Source organism: Cydia strobilella, chromosome 18 (assembly GCF_947568885.1).
Source record: "Cydia strobilella chromosome 18, ilCydStro3.1, whole genome shotgun sequence".
Classification (NCBI taxonomy): domain Eukaryota; kingdom Metazoa; phylum Arthropoda; class Insecta; order Lepidoptera; family Tortricidae; genus Cydia; species Cydia strobilella.
The window spans coordinates 15362443-15390245 of record NC_086058.1 but is presented as its reverse complement, the minus strand read 5'-3'; the positions used below and the strand labels follow the sequence as shown (position 1 = coordinate 15390245).

Genomic DNA, 27803 nt, shown 5'->3' with positions numbered 1-27803 from the left:
AATGACCGAACGGGATAGTCTTATGTATCTTTCAGTAGGAGTAGCAGAGAAAGCGCTGTTATTGTTTGTCCTTGTCATAGTTTCACTTTTCCACCGCTGCCACAACCGAGGTTGTGGCAAACAAATAAGTACGTGACATGTCATGTTTGTTCGTTGCTTGTTTAATTATCGTTGTTTTGTATGAAATTGTGCTTTCTCTTATGAAATATAGTGATGGTTAGCATTTTGAATGCTTGAACTTTGATAAAATACTGGTGAATTGTTCTATAATCGTAATAAATAGCCGCTCTGAGCAAAAATATGAGATCATAACCTTTCACACGTAAGTACGGTATTTTACACCTTCCTCTTAACGCAATATGTGAGAATAACATCGTAAAATTACGTTACACTCAAAGCAATGTAGAATCAAAGGATTTCAATAAAAATATCACAATTATTTACGCAAATTAACAAAACATTATTTGTAAAATTATCCGCCCAAATTACGTAGGTAGGTAGGAGTCTGAGGTCAGCCATTTTTAAACTTCTTCTTAATTTAGCTGCATAACAATCATGTTAGGGATACCAGATGAAAATATCATAATTTTATGGGTAATTTTGACCTCGAAGTTTTTTCGTACTTCTAATTCCAAAAAATAAATAAACAAATGTTGTGAAGATTAAATGTGGTGTACATTAATTGGTGTGATTGCGATTTGTGATTTCTTTAAATTAGAAGCCATAATACATTTTATTTTACGTTTTATTTACTAAACATGTTTAGTTTTGTACCACCTGCGCGAATTATAGGAGGTATTTCATTGTTTATACGCCTAAAAAGGTCGGCCCATTGACATTTTATTTAACAATTTTTTAATACCGTCAAACAAGCTAACTTTGCCTCCAGGGTAATCGCCCCAACGTGATATCAAATATTGGGGTAATTTTTACCAATATGGTATCCCCACGTTTATGACGTCATCTATGTCTATCCCTTACGGGCGCACGCGTATAGCTGGTCTATGTAATGCTAGGTCTATGGGCATTGCATATGTTCTGTCTTGGTTCTGTTCAATCTGTTCCTCTGTCACGGAAGCACGCGTATAGCTCATCTATAGGATCCTACCATCTATGATTATTTATCATAGACAAATTTGGTTGGCACCCCTGTACAAATGTCACATCCCTGACATCCTTAATGACATTGACACTTCACAAATCACTCGCAGCGAACTTCACGCTGCGCGCCATCTTGTTCCCGTCCATTGTTCGTCTGTCATTCATACAGTGATCAGCAGCTCGCGCCCGATCCGCCCTGAACAGTGCACGTAATCATCGATTGACCGAGATCCTTCACCGCGAGGTCGTCTGAACTCCACACAGGACACAGAGACGGCTCCACAATGCGTCCTCTGCTCGCCTGCCTGCCTCTGGCATTGCTATTTATAGTTCCTACAAATGCAGACAGTAAGTGAATCTAGCGAATATTTCATATAATTAGTTTTATTTATATCAATGATTGGCCTCGGGTATTCGTGTCGTATTCCTACGTTCGTGCGCTCAGACAGAATGTTACAGTTTTCGTGCTTAATTGTTATCTGAGCAATACGCCTCGGCTAGTCATTTCATTAGTTAGTAGGTCGTTGTCGCCCTCAGTAGCGGCCTAGGGATGATGTCACTGTTTCCTTTACGTTTAATTACTTTGTTTATGGTTCATTATTCTGCGTACAATATTTTTATTATTCTATAGACAATATTTTTATGTTCATGATTTTATTAGAATCCAAGAGCTAGTGTTATTATTGGTTCTCATGCAAGTCAGGGTAGCACACCGCAATTTTATTGTGAAGATGAATTATCTAAAAGGGATAGAAGTAACTTTGTCTCATTCATAACTTCTTGTTATTTTCCCACTCATTTGATAATGCTTTGTTATCTTAGCAAATAACTAAATGCTTTTATAACTTCACTAAGTTGTCTGTTAGTTTTCTGTGATAATGGTTAGGTTTCCCAAAAGATAATATTGTCTTGTAACAGATAATAATTAGTTCTAAATATGAATTGCCAAGGCAATTAGTAAATGGAAATGTCTAAGGTTTCTCAACTTAATTTCTTATTTCAACCTATTTATATTTGAACTACTACTTTTTACATATAATACAGTTTTTATTATGTCACTCGGGGGACACTCCTCCTTTCGGTCAAATTTGGCTCCATTCGGCTCAGCATTGCTCCGAGCAATTATTAGGGTTGGCACAACTTGAAGTCCCTTTGCATGCACAACCACAGGTAAGATAATGACTTGAATTTTGACAACCCTAAATAGCCGAAAGGGATAGTGCCTTAGAAAGGGACAGCATGATTTGACCCTGAATTGCTGTCAAATTTCGGGTTTGTAGGAAGTGTCCTTTCTGTACGGTAGTACTATTACTTATTTTGTGATTATTTATTAATACAAACAGGTGAACCAACATTCCTGTTGCAAAAGTTTCCACTACTCATAACTGGCCTAATTTGATTTTGTCAGTACGAGAGCAAAGGAGCGATCTAAGGAAGGAATTTGTTCGTATTTGTTTCATGTCCTTTAAATGTAGAGTAGGAATTATCAAAAGATATTTCAGTGTACATTACGTCTTGTAAATAGGTATAGTCAATTAGGTTTAGGTACTGACATTAGGTAAGTAATACGGTAATATTAATAAATCTGTATGAGTCCATAGTTACTCGAAATAAATATTTTCATTTCATTAATTTTTATCATGATTAAAATCTTAGTAGATAATATCATTGTTTTATTTATTTATTTTATTGTGTATTTCACATAAAATAACATTTTATATTGCCTTAATTTGTACTAATCATATTTTTTGGTGAAAACATAACCTCATTAATGTAGTTAGTTATTCGTATACATTAATATTGTAGTTTACCTTTTTAAATATTATTGTACATTCTGTAAGTTTGTCTGTCTATCTCATTAATGAGTGAACCTTACCTTACCTAACCTTAGTTATCTAAGGTTAGCTTGAAGAAATCCCTTATGGGGATAAGTTCGCCTTTGTACCTAAATTTATATGAATGTTAACCATTTTTTTGTACAATATAGTGATTTACTACTACTAGACACATTATAAAAAAATGTTTACATATTTTGAACGAAATAATCTCATTTCTTATCTATTGATGTAAGGGGGACAACAACAGAACAATTGCAATATTGGTAATATATTGCTACGCCTCTGATTGTACATTTCAAGATTGGCACATAGATTTTATTTATTTTACGGTGACAGATATTGGAGCAGTCAAGGTGCTTATAAATATCTAAACACTCCTATACTCTGCTCTTATCGCATGTGCAGTACTGGCATGAAAAACATCCTTTAAATCAGGGTTCGGCAACTTTTTAGCAGCCAAGGGCCACATAGTAGTTAACGAAATTGACGCGGGCCGCACTTTGTTAATATTTATGACTTTATCAGGTATTGTCGTTTGTCAAAATTATTTTATTTATTTTTATTTTATACTTTATTGCAACTGTGGGAACACACTACATAAATGAAGATATACATCGATTGACACCGTGTGCTAAGGCTGAGAAACAGTGCGATTGACATACTCCGCGCTCGCTGCTTGGAAACAAGAGACGACGAGTCCGATGAAGATGCTGCAGGCTCCTGGTTGCGGATATTCAAACTGTCCTTCTCAGGGCAATCTAAACTGCTCTTATCAGAGCAATTTCATGTTTCTCTGCTTAACCGCGGAGTATGTCAATCGCACTGTTTCTCAGCCTCAGCACACGGTGTCAATCGATGTATATCTTCATTTATGTAGTGTGTTCCCACACAACCATGGTATTCATCAATATACAATTGTTATAAATAAAGTTACAGTATCTCATGGACCCTGATCAGGACATAGCAAATTACATATTTTAGCAACTGTATTTTACAATATTAACTAAATCTTAAATATAAATCTACAAGTTGTTAATTTAAATTGTTGTGGCTACATTTCAAATATCATCGTTCATAAACTCTGATACTGCATAACATTTCTCCAGTAAGAATGATTTTAAAGAGTTTATAAAAAGATTTGGTTTCTCAATTGTTTTTAAAGATATGGGTATTTTATATTATATACAAAATAGCCAAGGAGGCTCGCGGGCCGCAAGTGAGAGGTTCGCGGGCCGTCTGTTGCCGACCCCTGATTTAAATAAAGGACTTATTCAAAGAGAACAAGTTGACTTATTGGTATAATTTGTATTGATTTATTCAGTCGATCGATACACGTTTTTAAAAGGTGAAAAACAATACAGTAATGAGTTTTCGTACAACGCGTCCGCTAAAATAATATATATATATTTTTTTTTTATATATTTGAGTTTGATTAATGTAGTACCTTCCCGTACAATTTTTACTAAAATAAGCTACACATTTGTGAGCTTATTGGAGACAATAGTACAATTAGCACCGGTACGCGTCCTACACGCGTTGTGTGATGGTAGAGACGGCGCCAACCGAAGCAGAGATCGTGGTCGTGGTGCCAGAGGGGGCTCCGCTCGAGCTCGCCTGCGTCCTACGGGTGGAGCAGCGGGCGGAGTGGAGACGGGAGGGGAGCGCTAAGCTTCCAGACGAGCTGAAAGTCGCTGGAGAGAGCACCGGAGCTGGAGGACTGACTGCGAGGCTCCGGGCTCAGTATGCCCGTCCGGGCCTCGCCGGGGTGTACTCCTGTGCGCGCGGGCCGCAAGCGCAGCGCCTGCGGGTCGTCGTCGAGCCCCGGCCCGCCACGATAGCCGCCGGTACCGCATGCGGCTTCGCTTCGCTCGTTGTCGTAGTTCGAGTAGTTCATTTTGTCGAAGCACTTTTTTTCGTCTTACTTTTCTCTCATCGTGAGAATATTAAAAAGCGTGAGTGACCTGCTCGCGGGTCATTCACCATAGTGACCGGAACAAGTTCACGGGTCTCTCATGTTTTAAAGTGAATGATTGCTTCTCTTGTTTTGTCTCATTATGCGAGTGAAACATGAGCAAATTTTCGGGTTTAAAAACGTGAGTGACCAGTTTAAAAATGACACGAGAGTATCACTGAAGGTTTTACGGGTTTAATTAACCCGTGGATAGTAAATGAGTAGATCTGCTATTTGCTTCGCGCTTCAAATTACTAATGAGAGGTTTTTTATTCTATGTTTTAATTCTGCTAAAATCTAAAAGCATGTTTATTTAATATATTTTGTCGTGTTGGATTGTAGAAAAGTAACTTCGATTGATAACGCTTTTACGTACACGTAATTTTAGTACTCTATGATCTACGTACGTTGCAAAATTTTTTGTAATAGTAGTTGGTAATATTGTATTTTCAGTTACATTGTTGCTTAAATTTTAACAGAATATATTGATTATAATTTATAATTTCCATTTGATGATTTGGACAATTCAAATGTTACAATACAATATAAGTTAGTATCGGTGTTGAACAATTTCCCTTTTGTTTTTCCTATTGTTTTCATAATGAGCCATTAATTTTAACATCAGCGGTGGCAAAATGGTTCCATTTTTATCGCCTGTCACTATCAGATTCAGATTCAGAACTATGCCTGTCACTTTCGCACTTACATACTTGCTAGAACGTGACATGCGATGAAAATGCGACCGTGTTACCGCCGCAGGAGTTTCCAACCTGTGTGGCGTGTCCCCCCAAAGGGATGATATCGAAAGGGGGCGCGGATCGCTTTAAAAAAAAAAACCTGTACTTTTTTAAGCCATATTTTCTCGATAAAAACGAATGGTTGAATAAACGGTTGGAAACCCCTGAGACGATAATTAATATATAGATAATAATAGACGATAATTATAACGATATTTATAATTCTAATGTCCAACGCTAAAATTTGGTATCCTATTAGTGCTCACCTCCCCTTTTAATTTTATTAGTTATTCAACTGAATTCCAATTTTAAGCTGACCGGCTATTTCGTGATTAACTACTACCTTGACACCGCCATCTTGAATACAGTGGTAATAAACCTTTCAACATCGTTATTTTTTCAATCGAGGATGAAATAACTTTCCGTGCTACTCTGACGAGTGTCGAGGCTTATGATTAATTGTTATTTATTTAATGCACTACGTTCGTTAGGATTGCTAATTTATTAATTAATTTATTGATATTTAGAGTATTTATTGTAGAATGTATGTTTAGTATTTTTATTAGGTAGCTAGTCTTTTTTTCTACAGTAGCGTAGTTCTGTCGGCATAAAGAAAACAGACTACATGGCTTCAGAGCTTCATGAAGTTAGGTGTGTGTATCACGTAATGGTGCTTTAAAGGCTAAACCACATGCGTAGTTCAGCCCGTCTTCTGCTCTATGTATTTGTGACGTTTTCAACCAAAAGGTACCACATTGTCGCTTGTCGATAAGGTTGATTTCTAATTAAAGCTATATGGAAATAGCGCCTTACTGACAAGCGACAATAAGTACCCTTTTGGTTGAAAATGGCACATTTTTTAAGAGTATTTACGTAACGCAAACGATCTCCATAGGGTTTTTAGCTGTGCGATACGCGTGTGGTGTAGTCTGGCCTTTAGATCATAGGAAAGAAGTAGCATTTTTCAATCTCAGTTGTTTTGGTGTAAACGTAGTCTTAAAAATGCTCTTTTCGCGTTCGGTGTAGAAATGTACCTACCATAATTTTGTATTTGGGGCATATTCTATGAAATGGGGCCTTATTGTCGATGGCGCTTACGCCGCACAGCGGTGCGCGGCATTGTATTGTTTATAATGGCGTAAGCGCCATCGACAGTAAGGTCCCTTTTTATTTATACCACATTTTAATGGCTAAAATAGTTTAAATTCGAAGCACAGTGTAATACAATACCATAGTGTAAAAAGTAACAGTGGGCCTTTGATGTTTGCGTAAATGCCGACGCCGCACAAGAACACAGGGTTATCACAGACTTTTACACAACTGCCCAAAAATTACAAACATTTCAAATAAGACACGCTAGGCCTGTAAGCAGTACCGAGCTACTAACAATAGCGATGTATGCAGCTCGGGTGCGTGCGAGCCTTCCCTCGCACCCCGCACGATTGCCCTGTCTAAACGGCTTCTTCAAATGACTATTGTTTTATAGACAATGACAATACTGACTAAAGTACGTAGGGTGACCAGGCTAGCTATTAATACGTACTCAATTTTGAGCTATGTTTCCTTGACATAGGGTCTAAATTAGACATTTTAGGTACGATCACTCTCTTGTTTACTGCAGCGTGTGTATGGTTTCCTTTCTGGATAATATTTCACTCGAAAGTTTCCTTTCTCCTAAACACTTATGGGGCTACAGTATGGGGTTCTTCAAAAAAGGAGTGTACAGGTTTTTAAAGGGTCGGCAACGCGCATGTAATATCTCCGGTGTTGCAGGCGTCCATAGGCTACGGTGACTGCTTACCAACAGGCGGGCCGTATGTTTGTTTGCCACCGTCGTGGTATAAAAAAACACTTATGCTATTGCTAAACACCCCAATAATAATAGGAGGCAAACTTGGAAGCGTATTTTGATTGCTATAATAGGTCATGGGTTTAGTCTGGATTTATTATGGATATGATCTGTCAATATCAAAAGTGACGTTTATGCGGCCTTAGCACGGCATTTTTATCACCTGTCACCTTCCTGCCATGTTCTAACAAGTGCGAAAGTGACAGGCGATAAAAATGGAACCATGCTGCCACCGCTGGTTGAAGAAATGTCACTTTTAATATTAACAGATCATATAACAAATCCAGAGTAGCGAGTAAAAGCCACAGTAAAAAAAAATCGAGAATAACTTCAGGACCCGTTTTTACAATCAGAATACGGCAATTGTCCTTCACTTCTTTTTGTTTGTCAGTTTTGATTTTTAACATTTCAATTCTATTTAAATATTTATGCACTTTCTGTCCTTCTCTTTCAATATGTATTTCAAGGGCGAATCCATCCTTAAAGTCCGGGGGGACTATAAAGTCAGGGGCGAGGGGGGGGGGGGGGGTCGCCAGTTTAGAAAAATATCTACTGTTATCCTAGGCCCAGCCCCCCCCCCCCCCCCTCCCTGGATCCGCCCTTGATGTATTTGCCATTTAGTGTGTAATGCCATATGAGTTTAGATTTGTGTACCTACAGCGCTCGTAGTTGCCAGGCTAATTAAGAAGCGCAATTAACTATATCGTGGTCATATGTGTAGCTGTGTTTTTAGGGTTCCGTACCCAAAGGGTAAAAACGGGACCCTATTACTAAGACTCCGCTGTCCGTCTGTTTGTCACCAGGCTGTATCTCATGAACCGTGATAGCTAGATAGTTGAAATTTTCACAGATGATGTATTTCTGTCGCCGCTATAACAGCAAATACTAAAAACAGAATAAAATAAATATTTAAGTGGGGCTCCCATACAACAAACATGATTTTTTTGCCGTTTTTTGTGTAATGGTACGGAACCCTTCGTGCGCGAGTCCGACTTGCACTTGGCCGGTTTTTTTTTATAGATAGGAATAGAAATAATTTATTCGTGAGCACAAACACAAAAATAGAAAATTATACAAAAAGGAGAAACATAAAAAAGAGAAAGTGCCACGTAATGGTCTCACCTCAGCATGTTGCTGGTGACTTCCAGCGCTGATCTTCCGGTGAGTCCAGATGTGCCATTTTCATCCAAAAGGGTACTTATTGTCGGTTGTCAATAAGGCGCTATTTCCATATAGCTTCAATTTGAAATCAACCTTATCGACAAGCGACAATGTGGTATCTTTTGATTGAAAACGTCACAGATAAAGATGAATATAAAAAAGGTTTTTTTGGATAAAAAGAGGTGATTTATAAAATAGCAACTTTTTTCACTTTGACTTTTTTACCGACATGAACAGAACAGAGTGAGGGAGTGACATTACCAAACTTTGTCACAGCAAATGCAATGTAGAATCAGCTTAGTCCGACTATGATTGTTTGTAGAATCTAGATTATATGGAGCTTTTTGTGTAGTGCAGGGGTCGGTAAACCGCACGCTCGCGAGCCGCATGCGGCTCTTTAGAGGTACAATTGCGACTCTTTACAGTTACAATTGCGGCTCTTCAAGTGACCCCAAAAATGAATTCTTTAGACTCGTAGGTCCCTGAAATCAACGCGGCTCAGTGAGCTTCCTAAAACTAGTGATTTCTACTGCTTTTGGCTCTTTTTCTCAAAAGTTTGCCGTCCCCTGGTGTAGTGGAATTTGGTCAATTTGGTAACAGTACATTTTGCTCCACAACTACATATATACATTGCCTACTAGTTTATAAGTTTTATAACTTCAGACTTGTTTGTAGAGTATTTAAGAGCAAGTTCGGCGTGGCCAGCTACATTACTCACGCTAGACAACGTCCAATGTTTATTTAGGGTCGCCGTCATCGAAAACGATGAGGACTATATAACATTTACTTACTCACTAACATTGTATATCATTGCAGCGACCGAACCGGCGACAACCATGGCAACGCCAACCGTCCCGCTGCTGAAGCAGAGCGACGTGCTGCCCGTGAAGGCCGAGAGCGGCGGCCCCCCGCCCGGCACCGTGCAGTACTACGACATCGGACGGAACACGTCCATGACGTGCTCGATCCCGGTCGTCAACGGACAGCAGATCGTCTGGTAACTATCCTTTATATAGCTCTAGCATAGGTCCCAACACAGTGCTGTCTCTGTCACTCTTCACTATATGATATAAGGATATAGTAGTAACGCCAACCGTCCCTCTGCTGAAGCAGAGCGACGTGCTGCCCGTGAAGGCAGAGAGCGGCGGCCCCCCGCCCGGCACCGTGCAGTACTACGACATCGGCCGGAACACGTCCATGACGTGCTCGATCCCGGTCGTCAACGGACAGCAGATCGTCTGGTAACTATCCTATATATAACTCTAGCATGAGGTCCCAATACAGTGTTGTCTCTGTCTCTCTTTACTATATAAGAATAAGAGTAGCAACGCCGGCCGTCCCGCTGCTGAAGCAGAGCGACGTGCTGCCCGTGAAGGCCGAGAGCGGCGGCCCCCCGCCCGGCACCGTGCAGTACTACGACATCGGACGGAACACGTCCATGACGTGCTCGATCCCGGTCGTCAACGGACAGCAGATCGTCTGGTAACTATCCTTTATATAGCTCTAGCATGAGGTCCCAACACAGTGCTGTCTCTGTCACTCTTTACTATATAAGGATAGAGTAGAAACGCCAACCGTCCTGCTGCTGAAGCAGAGCGACGTGCTGCCCGTGAAGGCAGAGAGCGGCGGCCCGCCGCCCGGCACCGTGCAGTACTACGACATCGGCCGGAACACGTCCATGACACCGGAACCGTCCGGAACCGTATGCCACTCCGGTGGGTGTACATCTTCCCATTTGTCCCCGCAGAGTTCAGATGGGATTTTTGAGATGTGAGATGTTCAGATGGGAAAAAAAATGTGGTAGCTCATGAGATTTATTTCCGTCATTTAATAAGAGTTAAGACGAACAGACGACAAGATCTAAGATACTTAATGGATTTCCTTATCACGGCCTCTGCTTTGTAATCGACCGTTTAAACATGAAAAATCGTTAAACAGATACAATTCCTCTTTCCTCCTTAAAGATAAAATTTGATAAAAAAGACGAGACAAAAATAAGATATGGCTCTAACTAAAACTATTCTTATATTGGCCGGGTTGTATTGTTTTTGAACTCCCGATATTTTGACGCAGTTACATGCATCTTGTTCACGGGTAAACGGTTGTTCACGGGTTCAGTTTACCCGTGAACAAGATGCATGTAACTGCGTCGAAATATCGGGAGTTCAAAAACAATACAAAAGGTAATCACGATCCATATTCCGGTCAGTATAAGACTAGTGAAACTAACCGTGAATCCTTCAAAACTGTTTAAACTCTATTGTATTGTGGTGTCATCATCTGAACCCCTAGTGTTTATTCGATAGCGTGACGAGCGTTCGCGTTTGCGTTGTTTCAACAGCGCGCCAAGCGGGACGTTATGGAAATTCAAAATCCCATACAAAATGACACAAGAGTCCCCGGCAAAGATAGATATAACTCCGTAATAGATGGATACAGTCTAAGGAAAAAACGTGCCTCGAAAATCACGAAAATTTGATTCTCGATCAGAGGGCGCCACTAGTTTTGGCCTAGTCTCGTATAGAGGGCGTTGACGATTTTGTTTGTTATTTATAATTTTATCGCATATCAATGGAAGAACATGGGTCAAAATCATATAAAAATAATGAATGCTAATAAAAAAAATCATTTATCCATATTTAAATACATTTTAACGTATTTTTATAAATCTTCATTTTTAGTTTTAAAGTATGTCGATAGATGGCAGTGAATTTACAGCGGTTACAAAATTTACTATGACAGTACTGCTCTATCTAATTATATCCTCATTGGTCCCCGGCAAGCTCGACCGAATTGCACCTTCCCATACAAACGTAGTTCCGCTCTCATTTTAAAACTACGTGTTGGATTGTAATGAAACTTAGCACATACAATGACACGAGGTATATCAGGGTCTGAAATTAGTTTATATAGCCCCAGTTTATATAACAAACGAAATAGAGCAAAAATAAGTTTTGTATGAAAAACAAATTATCTGTTTTTTTTAACTATGGTATCTGAAGCTACATAAACTAATTGCAGACATAGATATACCTTATCCTATTGTAAGTACAAAGTTTCAGAGCATTCTAAGTAGCTAGTCGTTTTAAAATGAGAGCGGAACGGAACTACGTTTGTGTGAAGAACCGAGCTTGCCGGAGACCGTTAAAGCAAACGAGTACGTCACGTCATCGAATGTAATTTACACTAGGTGTTCTGATGCAAGTTATCCAAACCTATAAGTTTGAAAACCTGCACGTTGGCAAAGAGGATATGATAAGATAGAGCAGTACTGTCATAGTAAATTTTGTAACCACAGTAAATTCACTGCCATCTATCGACACACTTTAAAACTAAAAATGAAGATTTATAAAAATACGATAAAATGTATTTAAATATGGATAAATATTTTGTTTTATTTGCATTAATTATTTTTATTATTTTGACCCATGTTCTTTCACTGATGTTCGTTAAAATTGTTAAATAACAAACGAATCCGTCAACGCCCTCTATACGAGAGTAGGCCAAAGGTAGTAGCGACATCTAATCGAGAATCAAATTTTCGTCATTTTCGAGGCACGTTTTTTCCTAAGACTGTATCCATCTATTACGGAGTTATATCTATCTTTGACGTTGGTAACCCCTGCGGTGTCAGCGAGGTTCCATTTTTATCACCTGTCACTATGCCTGTCACTTTCGCACTTACCTACATACTTGTTAGAACGTGACAGGCATGGCGACAGGCGATACAAATGCTACCGTGCTAAGCCCGCCGGTCTTACAAAAGTGCGTCATTATTATTATCTATACATATATGCTTATTTTTTTTTTATTTTTTTTATTATAAACTGATCGGCGATTGGCCCTAGTCACACCTGATGGAAAGTGAAGACAGGGCCTAAGATGGAGCTCACCGGTTCAGTAACAGCCTATTCAGCTTATCCATACTATCCATACTAATATTATAAATGCGAAAGTCTGTCTGTCTGTCTTTCTGTCTGTGTGTTCCCTCTTCACGCTTAAACCGCTTAATCGATTTAGATGAAATTTAGCATAGAGATAAGTTGAGTCCCTGAGATGGACATAGGATAGTTTTTATCCCGAAAATCATCCCTTAAGAAAGTAAAAAGCGGGGTGGAATTGAGATAATTAACGAAGTGCCTGCTAATTTGTGTGCATAATATGCTCAAATTTAGATTGCTATGAGAATTTTGCCAGGCGCTATTCTTACTCTAGCTGCGGTTACTAAGTCCACGCAGACGAAGTCGCGGGCAAAAGCTAGTGTATCTATAATTATACTCTATTTACAGTTGACATGCTATTTCGCCGCTATATTTACTCAACCTCGTATCTGCAACACTTGATGACAAAAACACCCGTATTCCGAATGAAAGAAAAGCGACATTTCCATCAAATGATTGTTGTAGATATGAGGTTGAGTAAGTATAGCGACGATTTGATAGTTTGATACTAATGAAAGTAATAGAACAATTAGAGCCATTTTTTTTTTATGATGAATAGGCAGGCGTTTGACCACGATCCCACCTGATGGTAAGTGATGATGTGGTCTACGGTGGAGCACGCTTACCTATGAGATACCTATTAACTCTTGCCTTGAAGAGCTTCAAATTGTACTCATGCGGAGTTTTCTTTGATTGGTGTTCAATTAGTAATAATTCAGTGTTAACGACCCCTTTCGATTAAATGCCCGGCTAAATATTTAGTGTGTTAGTTTTCGTTGCTAGAAATTGTAATACAAAAAAAATAGAGCCAGTAAACGTTTTACGTAAAAAGTTTCTTTGTAGGTATTACAATTTAGTACCAGACATATACCTATATGTTACTTGAATGTTCATGTTAAATTTCCTGTTATTCCTGTCAAATTCAGAATGTCGTTTTAAATTTAATCTGTCAAAATACTAAAAACATCGTTTGGCAAGTCATTTCCGTCAGAGGCGCGAAGGGTTGTCCTCCCATAGAAAATTTTAATTTCTTGCCTTTTTCTACTGCCATAGTGAGTTTTCCATTATATGTGTAGACGTTTTCTTAGATATTCTTGCGTGACAACCTGACAACAGTCTACAAAGTCAACCTATTAAATAAAATCAGCGGGCTGAGCACGGTCGCATTTTTATCGCCTGTCACCATGCCTGTCACGTTCTCCCAAGTATGTAAGTGCGAAAGTAACCGAACCTCGTCTCACAAATCAAAAATCTACACACCTCGACATTGGCAGAATCCACCTTGCTAAACTTAGCGAGGAGTAAAGTCATAAATGGAAAAAAAAAGTGCGAAAGTGACAGGCGTAGTGACAGGTGATAAAAATGCAACCTCTATTTTTTGCTAAAGTAATTTGTCACAAACAAATTAAAATTAGCTAATGGGATAAACCCACGTAATTTACGTGTAGGTAAATGGAAATAGATATTTTTTTTAGGTCACCTCTGAAAATAATAAAGTTTTCATGATTTTGTGTAGGTATCGAGCCAACTGTAACATTTTAAGGTTTTGGATGAAGTCTGCTCTTACAAATATATTAGACCATATTGGTCTAGTTTCCGTGTGATTTTTTAGGCCATCCATAATGAAATCAAATATGTCCATAAACCATGGAGACTATATAAAGGAGCCAAATCTCTATGTATAAAAAGTGTCCATCAAAAAACAGTAATTAGGCGGCGCCACCATACACCGAAATACTACCAAAAACAACCTACGTAATTTGGTCGGGTTATTTGTTGCCTTATATGGTTCATGTTATACTCATGTCCCAGAGCCTAACTAGCGCCACCGGAGAGATTAGGAACTATTATTTAAAGCTGAAAGCGGTCACTTTTGCAACCATTCTGCCATAAGAGATTGGCATCCTTTCTATACCATCCATACATACTGCCACCGTAGCCTGCCACTGCATTGCTATCATATCTACGCACATATAATCTTTATTTAATTACAGAACACGCACGCAGATATCAACTCACATAGAATCTTTATTTAATTAAAGATAACACTATCGCTAATCCATCTGTAGGACTGACATTATTTGCCTGTTTAAAGTTAACTGCCGTAAATGTAATTTACGTGTGTTCGTTTGACGTGAATTTATCGCTGTTATCTTTTTCGTATTTGAATCTATTTTGATTTCGTATAGAGCGTTAAATGGTAATATTTTTTTAACATTTAGTTTTTATTCTAGAAACATACCAGACTAGAGTTTTAAATGATTCACGGTTAGTTTCACTAGACTTATATTGACCGGGACCGTGATTACCTTTTAATATCGGGAGCTCACAAATAATACAAAAGGTAATCACGGTCTATATCCCGGTTAATATAAGTCTAGCATACCAGACTAGTATTTTTTATACAATTTTTTAATGTTTGACAATCATTTTGTGAAATTCTTTAGTATTAAATTTGATCTGTATAATAATTCAATATAATTATGGAATAATATTAACATCAATCTCTGATAAATTACTTAAGATAATATATATGTACATAATATTAACCATTCATAAGTGCTTGTTGCTAGGCCTATATGAATAAAGTATTTTTGAACTTGTAGCACTTAAAGTCCCCAGCAAGCTCGGTTCTCCATACAAACGTAGTTACGCTCTCATTTTAAAACGACTAGCTAGATTGCTCTGAAACTTTGTACTTACAATAGGATAAGATATATCTAGGTACGTAATTAGTTTATGTAGCTTCAGATACCATAGTAAAAAGATACAGCTAATTAAAATTTTTCATACAAAACTTATTTTTGATCTATTTCGTTTGTTTTATAAACTAATTACAGACCTAGATATACCTCATGTCATTGTATGTGTAAAGTTTCATTACAATCCAACACGTAGTTTTTAAATGAGAACCAAACTCCGTTTGTATGGGAAGGTGAAATTCGACCGAGCTTGCCGGGGACTTAAATAATAATTGGCCCATACTTTTGTAGGAAATCACTGCTGTCTAAATAAGTTAAATGGTGCAGAACGCTGGTTCGATTCCAGCCCTAGGCACTGGAGGCCTTCTATTATTAGTTTATAAGTTCAATATTTATTTATTGCAATACCGTTATTCCATCCGGAGTTATTCGTTACCAAGAGTCAACGTGGACATTTAGGGCAATTTGCCAATAACTGTCCAGAAATATCATTCACTCAGGCATACTGAATTACAGAAATACAGTTTATCATGTTTATGTGATACCCTATTGAATTATTGGGGATGTTTCCTGTGGATAACTCAATCATACTCATGAAATAAAACGATGAAAACGCATTATATCGCGTATATTGAATTTATTTATTGTATTAAATCATTTTACGGTTTAGACTCACTTGTTTTAGTCACTCGCGCGACATGTTTCGGAGAGCCTAGGTCTCCTTTTCGACGCCGGTGGTAACGAAAGGAGACCTAGGCTCTCCGAAACATGTCGCGCGAGTGACTAAAACAAGTGAGTCTAAACCGTAAAATGATTTAATGTTAGTATGTCTCACAACAGTTTAAATTCGATTATTTATTGTATTTTTTGTGCTGTAAAAAGTTCGAAACGTCGGGATGTATTATAAATTAAATATACGCGATGTAATCCGTTTTCATGGTTTTATTTCATGTGTAACTATCGCGGTAACCGAAGTCAAACATACTCTTTCACACCCACTCTAGTCAATAGAAAAAGGCGGCATATTGTAGGCGAAGGCGTGACCTGTCATAGAATGTTTGAATGTCGCGTCTTTTTCTACCGACAAAGTGGGTGTGCCAGAGTATAGTTTCAACGTCACAGAATGGGAAGATCTCAATTAATTTTCGCTTCTCTTATGGCAGCCAGTTGACGATTTTTCCTACTGGCTCTAGATGGAAAAGAAAGCTAAATTAGCACCGGCATTCCTAAGGATATTTTAGACGCACCACCACTGGATTAGTTAGACAATTTAGCACATATATAATGTATGTATACCGGGCTGCAAAAGTGCATACTGTAAAGGTTTGCCACCTGATGTTTATATTTAACCTTTTGAGCGCCAATGACCGATATATACGCACCGTAGGTTCAACGCCAAAGACCGATTAATCGGTCATAGACCACAGAGCAACATAGACCTACATGCAAAAATGCATAAAGTTCAATTTCAGTTTTGACACTTCGGTGACGTGGCGTCTGGATAGCCTTTGTGTTTGACACTGCGTCGAAAAGGTTAAGGGGATCCCATGCCCCAACGACCTTCGATTTGAAACCCTTAGTTTTCTAATGTTTTTTGTAGCTTATCATATTAACAGCAACAGCTTTAAGCAATATAGTATCCCATATTTACTTCAAAGTTCATTGTTTTCGAAATATTTGGCATCAAAGTTCAACAATTTTAGGCCAAAAAACTTGTTTTCTGGCCATAACTTTTGTGTTAATTAGTTTAAAATAAAAACCTTAGACAAATTTTTAGAGACGTCTAAGACGAACCCAAATATGTAGATTTCGTATAAGTAAGAACTTTCACAGCAATCGAGATACGAAAAAAGTGTTTTTTTAGACAATGTTTAAAACAATCATAAATAAATAAGTATTCATTTTTTTCACAATCCGGTAGACAAAAATGGAGATAAAAGATTGAAGAACCGATAGCCGCTTGTCTTATAATTCTATATGTAGTGCAAAAGTAGGAGATACGATTCAAAACTTGTCAAAAATCGATGAAAACCTCAGGTAGCCCCTTAAGCTATTAAGCGTAAAAGATATATGAAAATATAACTAATGTTTAATTATAGACGAAGCCTTCCTAAATAGGCCGTCCCTCTTTACAAAACCCACTTTACGAATGAAACTGCAAAGTGTGCACTTTATAAATGAAATTCATTGAGTGCAAAAGTGTTTGACCATTTTATGAATGAATTTAATTAAAAGTAAGCACTGTACAGCCATCAGATATATCGGAGCCGCCCGGGGTGCTCAAAAATATCTGAACACGCAGCTAGCGCCTTGACAATAGAGGAGTGTTCAAACATTTGTGAGCATTGGCCGCTCCGATATATCTGATGGCGGCTGTACATTATAAAATTATTTTTCTAGACCTAATCACGCTAATTTTCTTTCACAGGGAGAAAAACAACACCGAACTCTCAAAAGTCAAAGAAATCACAAACCGGTACAAGCTGGAGAGCGACAACGCCAGGCTGGTGATCGCGCGCTCCAGCGAGGACGACTACGGCAACTACTCGTGCAAGTCCGGCGGCGAGCAGCTGTACTGGCAACTCAGGGCCCGCCCGTACACTAAGCTACCGAGCACCGACTCCAGCGTGGTCGAAGGGCAGAAGTTGAAGCTTGTATGCAAGATGATTGGGAAGCCGACGCTGCCTGTTAAGTGGTTCTATAATGATGATCATACGTCGTATGATGAGGATGTTGTTAAAGATTTGGAGTTGGGTGATGAGGTATGTCTAATCCCTTAATATAATTTTCTCATTCACCGTCCGCCCACTGGGCGGTGTCACCCCACTTAAATAAATACCACCAACCATTAATCAGAAATTTTGAATTCGATTTTTAGAAAATAAATCCATCCAAGCGAATCCCCATTAGTTTCGCTATACGTACTCATTAACACAATTTTTACTAGAATTTTTCGTTTTTACAACTAATTTCATAATTGTTATTGTATTGACTGAGCTAATTTCAATAATCATAGTAACATCCCACCTGGTTGATATTTTAAATAAAAAATGGGCAAGGGCGTTGTTTTATTAACGCTTAAAATCGTCTTACGCAATAAGTTTCTTATAGTCTGGCAAACCCAATTTGTCAGTAAATAAGAATAACAAAAAAAACTTTAATCGTCCCTTCCTTTTTCTTTGAGGTAAGACGAAGGCAGTATGATTCTCTCTGTCTGTGTTTGAAACGAGACAGTCCCTAGCCATTTGGCCAAACTATATAAACAACCTAAATGTTTTTTGACACAATGCTTTTTTCAGTTGGAGCAAGGCGGCCGCATCAAGTTCGAAAACAGCGACGCTGGCATCGAGAACGGTCAGCTGGTGATCGAGTCGGCCGAGCGATCTGACGCCGGCGCGTACGCCTGCATCCCGGACTTTAGCGAGACTGGCAATCAGACCCAGTCTCCCCATCTACCTGCTGTTACCGTGCTGAGGGTCAAGGTCAGTACACACACACACAAACACACACACACACACACATACACACACACACACACACACACACACACACAAGCAGATATTGATCGAGGGCGCGTACGCCTGCATCCCGGACTTTAGCGAGACTGGCAATCAGACCCAGTCTCCCCATCTACCTGCTGTTACCGTGCTGAGGGTCAAGGTCAGTACACACACACACAAACACACACACACACACACATACACACACACACACACACACACACACACACAAGCAGATATTGATCGAGGGCGCGTACGCCTGCATCCCGGACTTTAGCGAGACTGGCAATCAGACCCAGTCTCCCCGTCTACCTGCTGTTACCGTGCTGAGGGTCAAGGTCAGTATACACACACAGTCGCCAGCCAGCCGAGCGTATTGACGCCGAGCGAAACTGGCAAGTATACCCAGTCTCCCCATATATCCGCTGTCACCGTGCTGAGGTCAAGGTCAATCAACGATGGGCATTTTTATTTTAACTCGTACTTAAGCCGCGAGTCGTGTTTCAGTAACGTCTAACCGCACGTCACATTCCTGACAAAATGTATGGGATTTGACATTGACCGTCTGTGTGTGGGTCAAATCTTGGAAGCTAAATTTGACCCACCTCCCGATTGAGCTAAAATTTTGCATACATATGTAAATCGGATGACAATGCAATATTATGATGACATGGAGCTGATCTGATGATGGAGACAGGAGGTGGCCATGGGAACTCTGTGATAAAACAACGCAAACTAATTGTGTTTGGGGTTGTTAAATAGGGGATATTACTGCAATGTTCTGCCACTAGAGTGCAGCACTAGCCTTTTTAGTAAACCATAGAGTAACTTATATACCATACCTTTAACAGGTTTTTGACAGGTTTACAGAGATTGATGCATCAAGGCGGTTCGCTTACAAAGGACGTACCGGGAAACGCGAATCCGAAATTTCGCTATCTGCCTCTTTATCGCTCAATTTCGCGATAGACTCAGATTGTGGTAGTTGCGCCCCCTACGCAGAGTTTCGCGTAACCCTATTGTCTCGATGAGTATTAGTTGCCTGCGGAAAGAAAAGTACAATCAGCGACAAAAGCGTGTACCAAAAATGTAATTTTTGCCAAAAAACTTTTGTTGAACATGACATTTTATTTGACAGGACATGTACGCCGCCCTCTGGCCGTTCCTGGGCATCTGCGCCGAGGTGCTGATCCTGTGCACCATCATCCTGGTCTACGAGAAGCGACGCACCAAGCCCGAGCTGGACGACTCCGACACCGATAATCACGACCAGTAAGTCACATGTCCATTATGGGGGATCTCTATTGTTTCTCATAAAGTTTTAAGTCATAATGTATTGTTTGTCCGAATTTTCGTTAGTCATAACTTTCTTACTTAGAATCACTCGCTTCGCTCGTGATTCAATTATAGAATCTTTCGCTTTCTCGGCACTCAAAATAAACACTCGCAAGAAAAACCAACTTTCCTCTCTTGTTGCACAAATAACTATTGTTTTTTGTAGAAATGTGACTAGGTAGCTAAGAAGTGAAGCTATGATTCAAGAAAATATTATGAAAAAGAATTATTCTTATCCGAGTATTTTTAAATGTTTTATGAAGAGTTTTCTAAGGTATTTCTAATTTATTTTCTTGTTTATTTGGTGTAGATCTGTTATCGCACAGTTTTGTAAATTTACTAATTAGTACAGCGGCCAGATGGCCTAAAACACCATTCGATGTGACTGTACAGTATACTACCGACAAGTGGTATCGTTGTGTTCGGTAGACTCTACTGAGTACGAAATAACAACTTGTCACTTTCTAAGAGTGTGGGGGGGATAACTGTGACGTCACAAAATCGGCAGTACAAAGTTTTTAACTTTTTTCTTTTAAACATACCATGTGGGGTACCAAATGAAAGGGCATTGTGAGTAGATTACAAATATATACAAAGTCTAACATTTTCACTAGTTGGTCTAACAAAATATTAGAAAATGATCAAAAATTTCACAATTCAGAGTTGACTTTGAACTGCTCTAAATTGAATATGGCTGAATGGATTAGTCCAAATATTATAAAATATTACTGTGAATATCCTCTATATCATGTCTAAAAATAATTAGCCAGATATATCCAAAAATAAGAAAAATACATCAAGTTGAATAACACTATAATTTTCTGTTATACTATACTAAAATAAATACATACATTAGACCAGAAAATTATACTGATATTCATCTTCATGTACTTTTCTTATTTTTGAATATATCTGTTTAATTATTTTTAGATACAATATAGAGGATATTCACAGTCATTGTATATAAATTTTGGACTAGTCCATTCAGACATTTTCAATTTAGAGCAGTTCAAAATCAACTCAGGATTGTGAAATTTTTGAGCGTTTTCTAATAATTTGTTAGACCAAGTAGTGAAAAAATGTTAGACTATGTTATATGCTATATATTTGTAATCTACTCACAATGCCCTTTCATTTGGTACCCCATGTTTAAAAGAAAAAAGTAAAAAAAGTTAAAAACTTTGTACTGCCGATTTTGTGACGTCACAGTTATCCCCCCCACACTCTTAGAAAGTGACATGTTGTTATTTCGTACTCAGTAGAGTCTACCGAACACAACGATACCACTTGTCGGTAGTATACTGTACAGTCACATCGAATGTGTTTTAGGCCATCTGGCCGCTGTACTAAATACCAACCCATTACATTTATTGGTATTTAAATGTCTACTTATGCAGTTTCATTTTTGCATAATAAAGACTTACCCATTGTATTTTAGAATTAGATAGATTAATCAGATGTAAAGATAACTCCTTTTTTAGGGTTCCGTACCCAAAGGGTAAAAACGGGACCCTATTACTAAGACTCCGGCACTCCGCTGTCTGTCCGTCTGTCTGTCTGTCTGTCACCAGACTGTATCTCATGAACCGTGATTGCTAGCCAGTTGAAATTTTCACAGATGATGTATTTCTGTTGCCGCTATAACAACAAATACTAAAAACAGAATAATATAAATATTTAAATGGGGCTCCCATACAACAAACGTGATTTTTTTGCTGTTTTTTTTCCGTAATGGTACGGAACCCTTCGTGCGCGAGTCCGACTCGCACTTGGCCGGTTTTATTTTATATACGCGATTAGTTCCTGTTTTTCATAAAAATAATGTTTACTGCAATATTAATAAGTGTCCCTTTTCCAATTTCAGGAAGAAGTCGTAAGCGGTGCCGCGGGGTGTTGTTGTGTTTTAGAGATACGAGATTTTTTTATTATTTTCGCAATCTAACCCAAAGTTGTTATTTAATTAGAATAAAGTGCAATTACATCTGACCAACATGGCGCCTTACCTTTGCCGAAAAAAAGTTGTTGAATTTATTTATTCAAAACTTTTTCAAATTGTCTATGGAATGTACTGTGAACTGAAAAAAAAAGTGTGTGCGTTTAATCTTTACGCGCGATTCATGGTGACTATATAAAGGAGCCAAATCTCTATGTATGAAAAGTGTCCATCAAAAAACAGTAATTAGGCGGCGCCACCATACACCGAAATACTACCAAAAACAACCTACGTAATTTGGTCGGGTTATTTGTTGCCTTATATGGTTCATGTTATACTCATGTCCCAGAGCCTGACTAGCGCCACCGGAGAGATTAGGAACTATTATTTAAAGCTGAAAGCGGTCACTTTTGCAACATTTCTGCCGTAAGAGATTGGCATCCTTTCTATACCATCCATAGCGCGATTGAAGTAAAACTTCTTTGACGATGACGTTTATCGCTATGTTGGCACTTTGGCGTGTGTCCTATTGTGCGTGTGTCACTACTGAGCGTTACTTCCGTCAGAAAAAAAATCTGAGTTACCCTCTAGTCGCGCCTAAAGAAGTTTTACTTCAATAAGTATAAAATTAATTTAACCCGACGTAAGACTGGTTTTAGTCTAATAACTGTAAAAACTCGTGTAAATATTGTACTAAATTAGTATGATATTAAATTAATTTATTAAATGTACTTAAAAGACATTATCGGTGTGTAGAGATGAATATAATCAATAAAAAGTGGCGAGGCGCTTGAATATACGTGAAAATATCGCAAGAACAGTCGTGAAACATTGTGGAAATATCTTGGAAAATAATTAATCGGTCAAACAGTTCATTCCATAGACGCGGCAGATACACAGACCAGATAGATGCTGCAAAATAGTATAAATATCTATACACTTTTATTACGAAAGTATAAAGCACAATGTATACATATTTATCTAGCATTTGTGACACATTGAAACTATTAAATTTAATCTTAAGTCCTAGTTTAGATATAAAATTACGAACAAAAAACTTCAACGCATTTGAAATGCGGCGTCTATATTTTGTCTGTGGTAGATAATGCACATTTTGTAATATAATGTTCATATTCACCTTCGTTTTCTTTGCGTTCTCATTAAATTATGGCTTTTTCGTTGACCTAAGTGTATCATAACTAAATAAATACTAATGTGGTACCAAGTGCTGCCGAGGGTATGTTTACTGCCGCGAAATATAATTAGACACTTAGATGAATACCTACAATTGAATAAAAGATTATGTTACTTACGCAAATTGTTTTATTTCCAACTTTAGTAACGTGTCCTTTAACCATAGACATGTGCCATTTTCAACCAAAAGGGTACTTATTGTCGGTTCTCAATATGGCGCTATTTGGAAATCAATTCGAAATCAACCTTATCGACAAGCGACAATGGTACCTTTTGGTTGAAAACGTCACGTATATACAAGATCCTAGTTATAGACGCGCCATCAAGCGACCGCGGGTAAGAGAAAGAATATTCATATAAAATTTAAGGGGCCCACTGACTATCAGTCCTCCGGACGATATCGGCCTGTCAGTTGTTCGGAACTGTAAAATTTTTGTTCTAACTGACAGGCCGATATCGTCCGGCGGACTGGTAGTCAGTGGGCCGCTTTAGGCAGCATAGGATTTTTTCTCTTTCACTCTTCGCCATCGCCTCCTACCTATGATGCCACCCGGTCGGTGATAAACACAAAGCATGGCACTATTTTCTCTTTCCTCTTATAGGAATCGCAATAAGACTATTTTTCTTTATCAAAGAGTGTCATGGTGTCATGCCCTTGCCTTTAACTATCCTGTCCTGTAACTGGATTATAAGAATGTTTGTTTTATTTTTCTATACTCATGGACTTTAGAGGAACGCTAAAAGAGGTTTAATTTCTGGATTACACACCTAAAGTAATTTCAAAATTAGAAATTAAACCTTTTTTGCGTTCCTCTTTTGTCTATGTGTATTTGATGAAGCATTTGTTCTGGTAACTATATAAATCATCACTATTATTAGGTTTATGAGGGTTTATGGACATATTTGATTTCATTATGGATGGCCTAAAAAATCACACGGAAACTAGACTTTTGTTTAGTTGTAAGAGCAGACTTCATCCAAAACCTTTAAATGTTACAGTGGCTCGATACACAAAATCATGAAAACGTATATTATTTTCAGATTTAACCTAAAAAAAATATATCTATTTCCATTTACCTACACGTAAATAACGTGGGTTTATCCCATTAGCTAATTTTAATTTGTTTGTAAAATATTACTTTAGCAAAAAATAGAGGTAAATAACATGTACGACAAATATTTACTGCTAAATATAATTTTATTTATGTTAATTTGTGCATTTATGTTAATTATTTTCAATATCCATTTGCTCGTATCCAGTAAAGTAGCAAACATTTTTATTCTGCTTCATATGAATAAGTTTATATATGTTAATTATATTGAAACCAATTTAAGGCGCTGATATCACAAGTTGACAAAAGTATCGTTGAGTTGCTCCCCTGGATCCCAATTTATTATGTGTACCTAAAGCTCGCTTGAAACAAACGACAACTAGTCGATATTTTATGTGTGTTAAAATATATATATTTTTTTTTACTTTATTTAGAACACAAACAGTCACATATACAAATGGGTTTGAAGTACAAATGTACTTAACATACTTAAGAAAACAGACCTGGAGGTTCATTAGTAAGTACATAATCTTAACATACACACTAAACAGCAAAGATAAAAAGGAGATAAAAGAAAAACATGAGCCTACGGTTGTCCTACCGGAAAGCCGGAAAGTTACATTTATACATTTACTTATTTATATTTATACTTGACATATTAAAACAACTTATGTCTAAGTTTCATTCTAAGACTAGACAGGGAAGTGTGAAAAGGATCAATGTCATGTAGGTGCTTATTATAATAATTTGGGACTCGTCTGAAAAATGCGTGCCGAGCGTAATTCTTGCGGGCAAAGCTGATATGAAATAGAGGTCTAGAACGTAGGGGTTGGTGCGGACAACTGAAAGTGACTAATTCTAAGAGATTCGGACATTTTATCACACCTTTAAGAGTTTTAAACAAGAACATTACATCTGAGTAGTGTCTTCGGTTATAGAGGGAAGGAACACAAAAATGCTTCGCTGCTGACGAAGTGCGTTCGAAGTAATTACCCGTCCTGTAACAAAGTGATTTTAAAAAAATATTTTGGATCCTTTCCAGGCGATCAATATGGACTTGGTACTGAGGTGTCCAAACAACACAACCAAATTTCAGTATACTCCTAACAAAGGAATAGAAAAGTAGTTTATAGGTATTGGGGCGCCTGAAGGGCTGTCCAATTCTGAGAATCATCCCCAACTTCTTATAAGCTCGCTTACATATATTATCAATATGTAGACTAAAATTCAATTGCGAGTCTAAGGTAACACCTAAGTCCCTAATGTAATATACCCGGGCTATATTTCTTCCAGCTAAAGTGTAATTGAAAATTAACGGGTCATTTCTACGATTAAAACTGATTATGAAACATTTATCAGTATTTAAGAAAAGCTGATTATCTGAACAGTAGAGTAAAAAGTTATCTAAGTCATGCTGTAATGCACGGCAATCTGCTTCCGAGGACACAGCTTTGTAAATCTTTGTGTCATCTGCATAGACGAGGTGCTCAGAGTTCCGAAAACAGGATGCCATGTCATTGACATATAAGATAAACAATAAGGGACCAAGGTGCGATCCTTGGGGTACTCCGGAAGGTATAGGAAGAAAGCATGAAGTATAACCCTTCAAGGCAACCGCCTGACTGCGATTGGACAGGTAAGACTTTATCCATCTAAGGAGGTCGCCGTGTATACCGAGCTCAAAAAGTTTCTTGATTAAGTTATTGTGATTAATTTTATCAAAACATTTCGAAAAGTCAGTATACACGACGTCCACCTGACAGCCAGAAGATATCCTATTGATAATGAAATCGGTAAACGTCAGGAGATTTGTATCAACGCTACGACCCTGACAAAATCCGTGTTGGCTAGGCGCAATGTGTTGAGAGAAAGCAGAAGTAATTTTGTTGTAAACGATTTTTTCAAAGATTTTAGCAAATATGTTTAATTTACTTATATAATAAGGTTCCAAGAAATATAAAAAATCTACCTCTTAATCAGTTCAAAAGGAGCTTGTATGCCTGGTTATGTGACCTAAATGTGTATTCTATAGATACGTTTTTTAATGTTAAATGTACATAGTAATAATATGCATGTTATTGGATAAGACTTGTAAATAGGCTAAGTCTCTGTATCTTGTTGGATCTTTAATTCATTAACAATCCACCAAAAATACAGATCATTTTTTGCATGCTTGTCTAAGTAGAATATGGAGAACTTGTAAACACTATATTTATACCAACCCTATGTAACCAATATTCCGCAAATAAAAATTCATTCATTCAGATTAAAACAATTTGTCATGGTTTTGATTGGTGCATGCGATATGAAGTGAAAATCGTGCGTGATTGTGACGTCCAAGCTCCGGTTGTGTACTGGGTGGCCAAATAAATAATAGATTGTATGACTAGGGAATAAAACGATCCATTTTAGGCGAGGTGTGCATATTAGGTATGCTACCCGAGCCGGAACGGCGAGGTTAAAATGGGTTTTATTACCGAGTTATACACTCTACTTTACACTTTGAATGAAAAAAACAACAGGTAGGTAGTTATTTTATATTTTATGAAATATTAAAAGTACAATTGGTACAATTTTTAATATGTAGAGCTATGTTTTTCCTGGGTCTTTGAAATATAATGAATATTATAGTTTGTCAAAGGACTGTCTCATTTCAAACATACACAGAGAGAATCATACTATCTTTGTCTTACACTAGTACTAGCACCCAAAAGAAAGGGATGAGTATAATTTTCCTGGGTGTTACTGACTGACAAATTGGTTTGACCAACTATAACATATATTGTTTTTGTTTACTAAAACAAACAGTTTTTCTTTAAAAAACTGCTTATGTAACATCAATTTCAAGGACATTGGGTTTTGACAGACCCTTAAGTAAGCCACGTAAGCAGTAAATACTTATGAAATAAAACTATGAAAACGGATTATATCGCGTATATTGAATTTATAATACATCCCGACGTTTCGAACTCTTTACAGCGTTCGTCACCCGTTGACCACGAACGCTGTAAAGAGTTCGAAACGTCGGGATGTATTATAAATTCAATATACGCGATATAATCCGTTTTCATAGTTTTATTTCATGAGTAACTATCGCGGTAACCGAAGACAATATTCAGTAAATACTTACTTACTTGCCTACTTATCGGATATTAAATCCATTATTCAAGGCGCAGGGGAAAAAGGTGCATAATAAAATGCCTTTTTTCCTTTTTACCTGAATAATGGAAATACAAGGCATACATAAAATGTGGTGTTTTGTAACTAGGTTGCTATTTAATGAAGCTATATTTTCTGAGTACCTATATATATACTTGTTTTTGTTTATTTTAAATAATGGTGAAAATTTTACGAAATGTGATTATTAAATCCATATCGACGCAATAATAACATTATCATATATATAAGTAATTTGTTGTAGCAAAACAGTTTATCTTTCGTTTTTGAATGCATTATAGGGTTTATTATATTATTATACATGTGTGTTAATAAATTATTTTACAATAACT

General features: G+C 37.7%; 2 protein-coding genes across 2 annotated transcripts in view; one reads left to right on the top strand and one right to left on the bottom strand.

Moving 5' to 3' along the window:
• The window catches only part of LOC134749601 (phospholipid phosphatase 3-like), a 462302-nt gene that overhangs the window by 241857 nt on the left and 192642 nt on the right, over positions 1-27803 (bottom strand). The window lies entirely within an intron of this gene.
• On the top strand, positions 1248-23360 carry LOC134749691 (obscurin). The gene is made up of 8 exons (XM_063684709.1): positions 1248-1449; positions 4490-4897; positions 9454-9634; positions 9868-10119; positions 17709-18042; positions 18580-18762; positions 19919-20052; positions 21980-23360. Exons 1-8 carry the CDS (start codon positions 1386-1388, stop codon positions 21990-21992), a joined length of 1569 nt encoding a protein of 522 aa, XP_063540779.1. The 5' UTR covers positions 1248-1385; the 3' UTR covers positions 21993-23360.

Bases quoted from the DNA above. Each gene is read 5' to 3' on its own strand.
- LOC134749691 (XM_063684709.1), top strand. From the start codon at position 1,386: ATGCGTCCTCTGCTCGCCTGCCTGCCTCTGGCATTGCTATTTATAGTT. The intron at 4,898-9,453 runs GACCTGCTCGCG...ATATCATTGCAG, and splicing joins GAATATTAAAAAGCGTGAGT to CGACCGAACCGGCGACAACC. The intron at 18,043-18,579 runs GTATGTCTAATC...TGCTTTTTTCAG, and splicing joins ATTTGGAGTTGGGTGATGAG to TTGGAGCAAGGCGGCCGCAT.